Source organism: Botryllus schlosseri, chromosome 1 (genome assembly GCF_051294905.1).
Source record: "Botryllus schlosseri isolate E-star chromosome 1, Bs_hap1, whole genome shotgun sequence".
Taxonomy (NCBI): Eukaryota; Metazoa; Chordata; class Ascidiacea; order Stolidobranchia; family Styelidae; genus Botryllus; species Botryllus schlosseri.
In genome coordinates, this window is record NC_137236.1 from 22,773,806 (window position 1) to 22,786,072 (window position 12,267).

General features: G+C 39.9%; 1 protein-coding gene across 1 annotated transcript; it reads right to left on the reverse strand.

Moving 5' to 3' along the window:
• Positions 1 to 155: 155 nt before the first annotated feature.
• LOC145445194 (N-acetyllactosaminide beta-1,6-N-acetylglucosaminyl-transferase-like) lies at positions 156 to 8,837 on the reverse strand. The gene is made up of 5 exons (XM_080323361.1): positions 6,635 to 8,837; positions 4,557 to 4,914; positions 4,125 to 4,249; positions 2,793 to 3,121; positions 156 to 1,341 (listed from the first exon to the last, which is right to left on the reverse strand). The coding sequence occupies exons 1-5, from the start codon at positions 6,991 to 6,993 to the stop codon at positions 1,103 to 1,105; spliced, it is 1,410 nt and encodes a 469-aa protein (XP_080179487.1). The 5' UTR covers positions 6,994 to 8,837; the 3' UTR covers positions 156 to 1,102.
• Positions 8,838 to 12,267: the final 3,430 nt, after the last annotated feature.

Here is a 12,267-nt window from a genome sequence, read left to right on the forward strand (position 1 = left end):
TAATTTTAAAAAAATCGTGCATATAAATGAAACTTTTTACAGCAACTTCTGGTAAAATTGAGTGTAAATTTCCCACGATTTTAGCGCAACAAAATTTGCCGCACTGACACTGAACGTTAATATAGGACCAGTACAAGCACTTAAAAGTGATGGAAACAGTCTTTTTATTATTAACAACAGCAGTAACCTGATAGGTGAACCAAATTCTCCACAATCCCTATAATTATGACATTACAAGACTCCACCATGTTTTGTATTGAATTTTCTTTGCTTGCTGCCACCGAGATGCAGCAAATCATAGCAAATTGGAATCCTGAAAAGTTCTGCGGTTACCAAAAATTGTTGTCGGAGTAGAACATACTAAGATTCGCTTGCGAACGCGTAACTCCGTATTATTCACACACAGAACACGTGTACAGAGCAAACGTTCGGACTATCCCAGGTAGACGTGGAGGCAACATATGTCCCATGTCCTATTTCCGGTAAGGCAGGTTGTTTGCGATGGTACGACGAAGCATTACAAGCGACTGATATTACGTGAACGGGATTGCAAGCGACCATTATACAAAGCATGTAGGCTACATTGTACACTTTTACAATTTTTATTGAGCAGGCAACTGCATCAAAAGTAAAAAGTAACGCATAATTCAGCCTTAGGATGAATCTCGTCATCTTATCATATGTTCATAATAAGTAGCAATTTCATAGCGTCATAAAATAAAAGTTAAAGCTTATCCCGATTCCACATTTGATGCCCGCATTAGATTTGGAAGTGCTTGTGAAGGCTTCTAATGAACGTTTCAATTTTTTTTCAAATTCACGTCCAATAGGACATATCATACACTTGGTAATCCAGCATATGTTGTTGCTATTGCTGCAGTTCGATATGAATTGTATTTTTACTGCAGTGGTCATATACATTGAGACAATATTCCATCGTTATTATTTTTCATCTGCCGATTTGTAGCAAGGCCAACCTATGTTCTAGTTTTCTTTCTGAGCGTCTGTGTAACCACCAATCATATTTGGACAATGTCCAATTTAGTTTTATCCTTATGGACCAATTTCTTGTAGCGTTCGCCTCGGAATATCCGAAGGAAGGTCAAGCAACACGCGATTTCTTAAAAAACGATTTCGGCGGAATGTCTGGCAATTTGCCTTTATTTCCGATGCCTCGTTTCGTTTGCGGGACGGTTGCTCTTTCGTCGATCATCTTACGCAAACAGGTTGGGCCTGTGCTGTCCAAAGTCATATCAAATTTATTAATGAACAAATCTCTTGCTTTTATCACTCGGTGAACATCTGTAGCTCCGAGAACACATATGCCATGCCTCCATTCCCCTGAAAAAATGCAAGAAACGGTATGTCAGAATATACTGGATTTAATGTACGTTCTAACTATTCCCGAGTCTGCGCGGGCTCACCAGCTCACTGCACGGTCTCTTGAAAAACAGTGTCACGACTAAACAAAATAAAGGTCATCACTTCGGCTTTTTGTGCGCGGGTTATAATGACTCAATTTTTGTATCGACTCGACTTGTACTCGAGTCATTTTGCATGACTCGAACCATGTCATATGACTCGGGAAAAGGACGGCCAAGAAAGACATGTGATTGTAACTTCGAAGAATAGTAAAGTTACCACATTATTGGTATTTCATCTATCAGTCCTGCTACTTGAAAAAATGGCGAGAAACTGTTAAAACTGAGAAAAATTGCAACAATTTTTGAAAGCGAGCCATTTTATATCACTCGAGCAGAGTTGAAAAAAGTGGTTTGAAGCGGATTGAACTGAAACTGAACAGTGAACATGATGACTTGAACTCTAACTCGAGTCAAAACACTATGACTTGAAGTCGTCTCTCCACTAGATGACTTGGACTCGGTGGTGAATTTAAAATGACTCGTCTTGACTCGAGGCAATTTATTATAAATTGTCGCTTTCCTGAGGAAATATACACCAACACGGCATTACACCGTGATGAATTGTGGATTTAGCGCAGCAAATTAATCTTTGGAGTCAGTCATAAAACGTCCGCCTTTGAAGCCATTGTACATAATGTAAGAGTAACATGAATTGGTTGTATTGGATTTAATGTTCTAACATCGCAACTTATGAACAATACATCTAGCATATTAAAAAATTCATGCTCCACTTTTCTGTAGTATTCCATTCACCAATGAATTGTTTGAAGCGGGCCCATAATGGTTATATCATTCCCCACCATAGTGGAACTAAAACCCCAATCACACAGTGAATGCGAGGATTGGATCATTGGGCTTCGTGATTTGAGTGGATCAGGAAAAGTACACAAGAGTGTTTGGGCCGCTTGTTTGAGACCCCTGCTCATAGGATAACAGGTGGGCCATAGAACATTTTTCAATCCGGTAATGGGCCACGGTGAAAAGAAGGCTGCGAACCTCTGTATTAGGACGTGGACACTTTAAGTATAGTTGAGGTTTTGTTTGTTTTGTGGTATTCATGGTGTTCGTCGACTACTATGGTCATGTACAACAGGCCGATATTCTTCATTATTTTCCGTAACTGCCGACTTATAGCACGGCCCACCTCTAGGCTTTTTGTAAGACACCACTTTTGCGGATGAGGTGGAACACATCCTCATATTTTGATTTTAGAATGCCATTTGCATCCTCGTCTGCAGATTGCGAGATCGGCAGGCCTACTCCCATCACTATAGGCTACAGATCGGAATGGAATCTAATGTTGGAAGGATCAACAAAACAGGAAGAGTAATATCTAATAGTTAGCTCTCAGCCTTGCATCCAACTCACCATTACACGTTGCATTTTTCCTGCCAAATCCCCACAATATTGTCCTAGCTATTTGGTATCCTGACGCCAACTGTGATCCCCCAGGCGCCCCCGGATATCTGTGCAACATCAACCAATAGTGTTCGTCAGGACTGTACGTGTCACTGCTCCACTCCAACAACGCTGACCCGACTTTACCACCCAAAAGCGCCCACTGCAGGAATTCTCTTGTGTACAGATTATACGCGAGGCATTTGACAACAGTCATATTATATGGCGGAGCGGAATGAAGTTGATTTGTACAAACGAGACGTTCTTCCATTACACCATCTTTGGTTATATTTGATAATCTGCAATGTATATAGACGGTTGACTCCTGCCTCAAAATGTTTGTGTATATAGTGCGTTATCCATGTGATCACAATATATGCCACGACTTTGATACACCGAATTTACAGTTGCTTTACCTCTGGAAGAAATTTGATTTGATTGTAAATTCACTTGTTACCACACGAATGAAATTGACTCATGCGAGAGGTAATGCATGCCGGACCTGATGTGTGGAACAGTATCCCGCCGGCCATCCGACAGTCGACGAGCATGTCCACATTCAAGTCGAAATACAAGCAATTACTACTAAATAAATACAGTCCATCCTCAAGATTACCGGACCACGACTGACCTATCGATCTCGCTTCCCATGACATGCCGCCCTATTTATTGTCGCTTTCTTTTTCTATACTATCTTCTTTACTTTCATTCAGTGTGCATGCCTCCTCTTTACATCGCCTAGGCCAAGGTGGGTGTCAGATTCCATAGACTGCTCCTTGTCGCTTCGACACCTTCCTGTCTTTTCATTGTATCGCATTTTTTGTGGTGTATTGAACTGATAAAATTGCTAATAAACCAATGATGATGATGATGAATGTATGGTGTAGAAATATTCTTATAAACAAGTCGCCCTTTACCACTGTATCAGTGTTGGTATTACTCGCGTCATGACATGACTCGATTCAGGATTTTCGAATAACTTGACTTGACTTAACTCGACTAATGAGAAATGTACTATACGTACTCAAATTACAACCTTTTACATTACTGTACTTCCACCCTGAATTCTTTTTATACTCGTATAATTGGTGAGATAATAAATTAATAGTAAAATTATATATTCCTTCAAACTACCCACTTGGGTACTATTCGGACATTTCGTTTCCCGCTTCAAGCCGTATTGCATCATATGGAAAATCAGTTATTCTACTTGCGAATGAGTAGGGATTCTTGGTTGGTGCTTCCAATTGAGAACCAAGAATTACTTATTTAACCATATCAATAAAATACTAAATATCTTACTTCCAAACATATTGTGTTCGTTTCCGTATTTCGTCGTTGATATCCGAATATCCACCAATGCTGTTAAACCCTTGAAGTTCTTTTAGCTGGCGAACTATTTCCAAATTCGTTCTCGAAGGAAAGTCCTGACGAAATTAACACGCAATTGGCATACTCTGGACCCTAACACTAAGATATGCCCATGTATATAGTAGTCCATTCCTATCTCTAGGCCTAAACTCATATGATTACTGTAGTTATATATGCATTGGTGTACTTGGGATGCATTATTAATCGTCCGAATGTTTCAAAAATCCTTCCAAGGCTGGGTCGAGTTCATACCAATCCACCTTTCTTGCGGTATAGTCACGTTCAAGCTATAAGAATTATCACTGATGATTCTCGGAGATTGTATACTCTAACCTTCAACAATGTGTATACAAGTCGGTTCACCTGGGAACAGAGGTTGATGAGGTACTTCCAAGAATATGTGTGTTTAGGGATTCGAAGTAAATCTCTCATGCAAGCGATATCGGCCAGCAATCTTGACACATCCGCATATCGTACGTTCTCACGTGTCATAGACACAAAGACGTTGGGAAAACACTTTGCTGCTTGTAGCGCGGCCGTGTGTGCCGCAACAGATGACTTCTTATCGATGTGAATGCAGTGTATGTTGTGGTCCCGATAGATGGCGCTGAGTAGGATTAAAAGTTGATTGACGTTTTCGTGAGCAAGGATGGAATAGGCGACGGGAAAATCCAGCTCTTCGATTGTCACGTCTGGCTTGAAGTACGGCGGGAATCTGTATCTGAAACAACATTTTTATTTGCAATTATCGATAAGTTTAGAAATTTATAAAATGATGAGTACTGCGTAAATCTTTGGATGGGCATAGGCGTTCAGAGTAACCAACTAACCATCCTTAGTAGGCCTACGCAAGTACAAGTGTCGTATACCTTCAGCATAATCGTATAGGTGGCTACTTTTAAAAACTCAGGGTGCATCTTAGCGACTGATGTAAAATGATGAGTGACTCTGCGAATTTTCGAAATTCATTTATCAAAATGCAGGGCTATTTTGCCCTCCTTGTATGGCAAATCCCCACATTAGATGGGCGCAAACACACCTCATAATCACTTACTACTTTACAAATATATATAAATATAGTTTTGCGCTGACATATTTTGCGTAGATTGAAATATTGATAAACATAATCACCTGAGTAAGTGGTGAATATTGACAAAATCCTGGGTTTGTAACCAAGTCAAAATTCAATCTCACTTTTATACTTTTGGGTCGAGTCAAGTCGAGTCAATTTCTATTCACCGCCGAATCAAGTCCGAGTCCGGGTCAATGAGTATATGGTCGAGTCTGAGTTATAGTGTTGTGATTCGAGTAAGAGTCCAAGTAATTGTGTTTACTGATCAGTTTTGACTTCCATCCTGTTCAAACCATTGTTTTCAACTTTGCTCGAGTGATATTAGAATGGCTAGCCTTCATAATATCGTGATTTTTCTCAGTCCTAACAGTTCTTCGCCCTATTTTCCAAGTATCAGGACCGATAGACGAAATACAAATAGTGTTATAACTTTACTATTCTTCGAAGTTACGATGAAATGTCTGTCTTGGCCGTCCTACTCTCGAGTCATTTGGCTCTTTTCAAGTCATGCACAATGACTCGAGTACAGGTCGAGTCAATAAACAAATTGAAACGAGTCGAGTCATTTTACACATTTGTTAAAATGGGTAGAGTCAAGGCGAGCCACCAGTAATTGGTGACCCGAGTCATTACAAACCTAGCAAAACCTACTTTTGAACTCCGGAAAAGTATAAGTACCTTGTTTATCAACAAACCTAAGAAAGAATTTGGTTACCAATAGCAGCCATCTGATTATTTATTTATAAGCTTGAATTCTCAGCTCAGCATCAGAAAAGCTCCGGAGACTGAACAGGAAGATGTGTATTGTGTATGTCACTGTTTCTAACTTATAATAGCGAATACAGTACATTCTCGTATTTTTCCTTAACTAGCCGCGTCTCCAAACTAAGAAAGTGAGAGCGTTGTGGCACCACTGTGTAATAATATCGTTATTGAGAGTTTACGAAAGTATGAACGCGGGCCCCACAATAATTTATATCCCGCTTAAGATACCATATCGCTTGTCTGAATACAGCTAACGATTTCGTTTAATTTCTAATCACGGCTGCCGTATCCATTCTGAATCCAGGAAATTCAAATCCACGACACATTACACCGACCAACAATCGATGCCAACTTGAATCTTACTCCTGGCTCTCATCAATCCAAAATCTGGATTTGTACGCTGTATTCGTATCAATTTTAAAGACTTTTACTACAATTCCAAAACTACCTACTTTGATACTCCAAGTAAGTAGAGGTATTTTATTAATGTGCACGTCTACTTATGCATGAAGTGGATGTCAAGATATTCTCAGTGTTTATAATGAAGATATCCGGTGGATAATAATCACTACATGTACACATGACAAAACAATGTGCCACTTACCTACGCTTCAACAGATCACAGTTTTTTGCCAATCTTGATACCTCCGCGTCATCGTCGATTTCGCGCCACGGGATGACTCCATTTTTCCTCAGGCCATTTATATGAGTGATATTCCCGTTAATGACATATTGGCATTGGTCCCTCACCGATATACTTTCCAAACTACGTCTACCCCGTGCTGATATATCCTTCGATAGGTACGAAATCCTAGTGCTTACGCGATCGTATTGTGAAGAAGATGCTGTTGACTTGATCATCGGTAAAACGACACGGGCTTCGTAAAAAACCATTAGGCCAGTCGTTAGGAGTAAAATAAATAACGCTGCTTTGAAACTAGTTTTCAACGTACACGCTGTCATAATCTCTCATTATGTGCCATTCCTGTTACGAGATGAAAATGATTAGTAATTTGGTTATGTGACTGATGTTGATTAATCATTGTATACTCTCATGAAGTAACGGATCCGTTATATCAGGGGTGGGCTTGCTTCATGGGCTAGCCATGTATCGAAAATCTTAGTTTTAAAAGACCAACAACCAATGAAATTTAAGCTATCGAATAAAGTTCATTATTGGACGAAGACACCCGGCTGCCAGGTGATGGACATCAGGCTCATATGTGGTACAAGCAGTGCGGAGCAGTTCCTTCAAGTGCCGCTGACCATTTAAGGAATATTTCAGCTCAGTAATGTTATTACTCCGTAAATCCGTCATTCATGGGTAACTCGTAGCACAGTTTCGGTGTTTGGCTTCGTAATGATGCTTCAAGTTACTAGCTTTGTAATTTTTGAGGGAAAATTCACAGATTAGGCACAGTGGCTCACTTGCCTTATTATCACTGAATGCAAGCTCTTCCTCCCAATCTGATTTAAATGATCTATTTTCCTGTTGACACTTTGTTTTCCTGCATTATCACTCAACGACAATTTCTTGGCCAACCGGTGCAGTTATTGCTAGCATCTACAATACAAAAGGAAGAGCTATTTTCATTTTTGTTTATTTATCATTGATTGGCGACCTTGACCATGCACCATTGTAGTAGGTGAAATGTTTATGTGAGCTCGATTTGAGAGTTTAATTGCAAAGTTCTTACGCTTTGTAGTAGTAGTAGCCTAGTACTTACCATCCCCTAAATTTTATAAGTGGTACGTAAAAACAGTACGCGTATTATCAGTGCGTGATAGAATGAATCAATTTACAACGATGCTAAAAATGAACGATAGTATTGGTATCTAGAATCTGTCCTCCAAGTCTGAAATATCGGCATTGTTCAGAACAATCGGGTAACTGCAAAACAATGGCCATAACAATGACCCGTTGCGACTCTCCGATTGTTCGAACAATGCCGATATTTCAGACCTGGAGGACGGATTCTAGGTGGATCAGTGCCTGTGATCATTATTTTAATTTATATTTTCGGAATCGGCGCAACAGTAGCTTTCGATCAAGACCAGATTCAATAATTGCTGCGCTCGGGAGAATAGCCTTTGGATTGCCAGAAATCCTACAGTCGCTTACGCGAAACAATTCTCCACTCCAGCGTCGGCGAAGCGGAACGAAGATGTAAAATCGGTCGTTGCCGCTCCATGTTTAATTTATATAGTCAGAGAGTCAAAAATGATGCCTCAGTGCGTAGCCACCGTTGCCTGATTTCAAACTAGCCGTCAACCATGACCGTAAACCGCGCGGCTCGCCAGATATCGAAAAATCAAAAATACATGAAAAATTTACATACGGGCGAGGTCAGTGAGTGGTCATGATGGTCAAGTTCAAGATCAATACCGAATCGGACCCCTACAGCCCAGTTAATGGCATGAAACAACGTGGTATACTTTCTCTTGTCATATCCCACCATTTGCAGGCATAGTAAACAAGTTTATGACTCATATTCCGTCACGAACTTGGACTTGACCTTGACTATGTTCTTGAAAATCACCGAAGCGTGACCACAATTAACAAACCCCTCAGAAAAATCCCCAGAACAAGGTTTGATGTTCGAAAAGGTGATAAATTACACAGCATACCGTACAAGTCGACTTCCGATGTTCTGGCAGAATTTCTGACTATATTTCCCATTCGGAATATATCTGGAGATTTTAAGCATGGGAATTTTCAGCCGAACTCTTCATGTAAGATCGTCGGTATTCCAAAATTGTCATGCCCTGTACCTTCAAATTAGGTATCATATAAATCTGAAGACAGTAGGATTTCCATAGAAACCAAAACCAGTCCGCTACGAAATTGAGAGACGAACTTGAACTTGGGTCACCAGTACCCCCCCCCCCCAATAAAAGGGTTAATAAAGAGCCACAATAAGGGACTTGTCTTGGGGTGATACACGGAAGCACAACCGGCGTCACCTCCGGGTTATAGCTCGATACGAATCGATGTAGTTGATTATGGATTTAATCCATTGGTCGAATTTTCTTGCCGAAGACCATGTGTTGTTGGATTTCAGGGCACACATACGGGATATTCAATTTTTTTCACCAATAAGTGCGAAATTGATAGTGAAAGCACAGGTTGGTTACTACTTGCTTATAGAGCGAAATGCTAAGCCGTCATGGCGGGGGTATCTACCTTCGTATCCGTTGTTAATCGCACACCCGAATAGTATGGTCCACCGCTGTGTTCGCGGTGGTACGACGTCAGATACATATAGTGATGACTCGAAGAACGACTAAACTTCAACTGCTGCTGGCAAACTGCAGTACTGGTTTTTGATTACGAATAAACGAAAGTAACGATTATGAAATTATAGATTAAAACAGCTAATATGTTCTACTGCAACTGTATGAAAACTCGGACTTCAAAAACGCTTGAGAATTCAATATCATCAAAAGGAGGTTGCGCTTTCCGAATCATCTAATTTATCATTTTAGATCAAATGAAAAGCTGTCGGACTCACCTAATACCTTGCGCTGACTCATTTACATCGACTGACACAAGTTGAGAACCACTTAGCTATCTGATTTATAAGCTGCTACGCACATCAACACTCCGCCTCTTGTAAATTAATGGTTTCTGTGGCCTGTTATGTAAACATACTTACGCCCTTTAAAACGAGTGATATATGTTCGCGAGACATCAATTCGACTCGCCGCGGCAACGTTTCCTGGTGAAATTCACTTTGCGAAGTACTGATAGGGTGGTGAAACATGTGCTATTGAAATGATGACATCACTTTCATGTGAGCTGCTAATTTCATTTTGCTGTTTATTCGTGCGTTACGCTGGAACAGATGAGTTTCTGAATGTTCTTTTCTACCATACGTCAGGGCACACAGGGATAAATGGCTGATGACATGCTCTCAAATTTATGCCATTGCTTCAAAAGGAACATGGTGACTATGAAACGTTCGAGTAATTTCTAAAAACCCACCGTCACCTACCTTATGCGTTCCTATTAAGTGATAATCATAACGTCTTAAATGCACTGCACGTGCACATATTAGATTCCATTTCATGAGCTCCAAATATTTTATTCATTTGCAGGATATTTATTCAACTGTCCGTGTTCATAGATGATTTACATTTACTCATGTATACACATTGAAGCCAACACAAGCGCTAGGAATCGATTCCATGCTGTCTCTTATATGCCATTGCTTCGGTAAAATAGGTAGCGAAGCACCATTACCTTAATAATCGTTGGGTTATATTTTTCATCTCAACAAATCACACATAATGTACAATGCGAGAAGACACAATGCGATGTCATGAACAGATAGGAGGATGTCGAGCGACACGCATCAGTAGCGATTTTTTACTCTAACATTCACCTCGGCCTAGAGTGCAGAGATGAGCATGGATTAGGATTAGGTTTTGAAAAAACAGGATTTTTGAAATTTTGTCGGATTTGGATTATCCATTTTTTTCAGAACGGATTAGGATTTGGATTGGATTTAACTATTTTCTGGGAGATTTAAATGTCGTGTGGCGAATGGCGACAAACTTTATTCAGATCAGGTATTAATGTACTTATGGTTACCAAGTTATCTTGAATCAAGTGAATCGTTGGTTGTGAAAGAAAATTTTCGAATCCCTCCATTGCATAAATTAGTATTTTTTCTGAATTTCCAGTTGGAATCGGATTAGGATTGGACATGGACTTAAATATGAAAAAATTATGGAATAGGATTTGGATTTGGATTTGAAGTTTCAGATTTGGATTGGATTAGGACATAGAAATTTCAAATCCGCTCATCTCTGCTAGAGTGCCCGATGTCACAGTTATTTTCGATATTGTTCTTTTTTTGAAGCCGCGGCTTTTTGTACTAGTTCTTTCCATTCCTTGTGAGTGCTTTCATTCGTCGGGTCTTCTTCGTGGCTTTTTTGTCGCCGTAGGAACGGCAACCTTAGTCCTCGCTCATTCGATTATTTTTTTTACGATTTTAATAGATTCCTTTACTAAACCTTGCTTGTTATCGCCCAAGCATCATAAATTCTCTGTAAGAACTGCTACTTGATGTGACCTGTTTTTAGGTCCGTATCCTCTTACTCGGTTTTTGTACAATGAGATTCCAATCTGGTCTATTCCACGAAAGTAACGTTAGGTATCCTGAATCCATTCAATAGATTGGGATTGGAAATTAAATCGAGTGCCTTACTGATTCGAGTCCGAATGCAGTATTATGTTTAGAGTCGATTAGAGTATCACCGTAATGACATCTTATAACAGAGGTCTCAAACTCAAATGTGCTCGCGGGCCAATTTCCTAGTTTTTGATGTTATACCGCGGGTCGCAGCATCAATGATAGAGCTATTAAATGTATTTTCAAATATGCCCTATCTGACGGGATCTTGTAGACTGCTGACATTCCACACAATTCGTGAAAATGTGAGGTAGGCCTACTATCGTAATATTCACGCCTGACACGAAAAAAATCACTTTTTTTAAATAATTGAATAAAATTGTTGATGTAATTGGCATAACTTATCAAGATATTGAGATACAGACACAATGCAAGGGGACAAATGCATCATGACAACGTGAATGCTTTGGCATTACAATTTTGAAACTAGCGGATAGCTGATAAATTACAACATAAATTTATTGTGTCATGGTAAAGAACTGTCCAATCGCCTAACAATCCATTGGTGTCACAGGTGTCGAACGTACTACTTTGTTATTCGCCACGTTTAATTGGATAATAATTCGATAATAACATGGATAGATATGCAAGATGTAGCCAAGATGTAACTAACTATATATTAAGGCGACAACATAACGCCATGGTTGCCATACCGGCTTGCTTATAGATAACGAAATCCGCTACGATACGCAACGCCGGCTACGACCTTCTTATATATTAGTATTCATCATGACAGTTTGATAGTTCGTTGCGTCCATAGCCTTACCAACCCGAGGCGTTTCCAAGTCACAAGTCATTCTCTGTAACGTCTTTGTACCGACTCAACTAAAGTCATTTTCATCATTTATACCCCGTCGCTATCAGTCCGAGTGCAAGTGATTCTACGGAAGATCGCGGATACGCTTAAATCACAACTTTCAGTCACAAATCATCATAATAGCTGGTCTGCCACTGCACGGTAGCCTTTGAGAGTGTTGCAATATTGAAGTTTGACGACTAGTTTAGGGTTTTCGGGCAGTTTAGGAGTGAATTTCAAGCT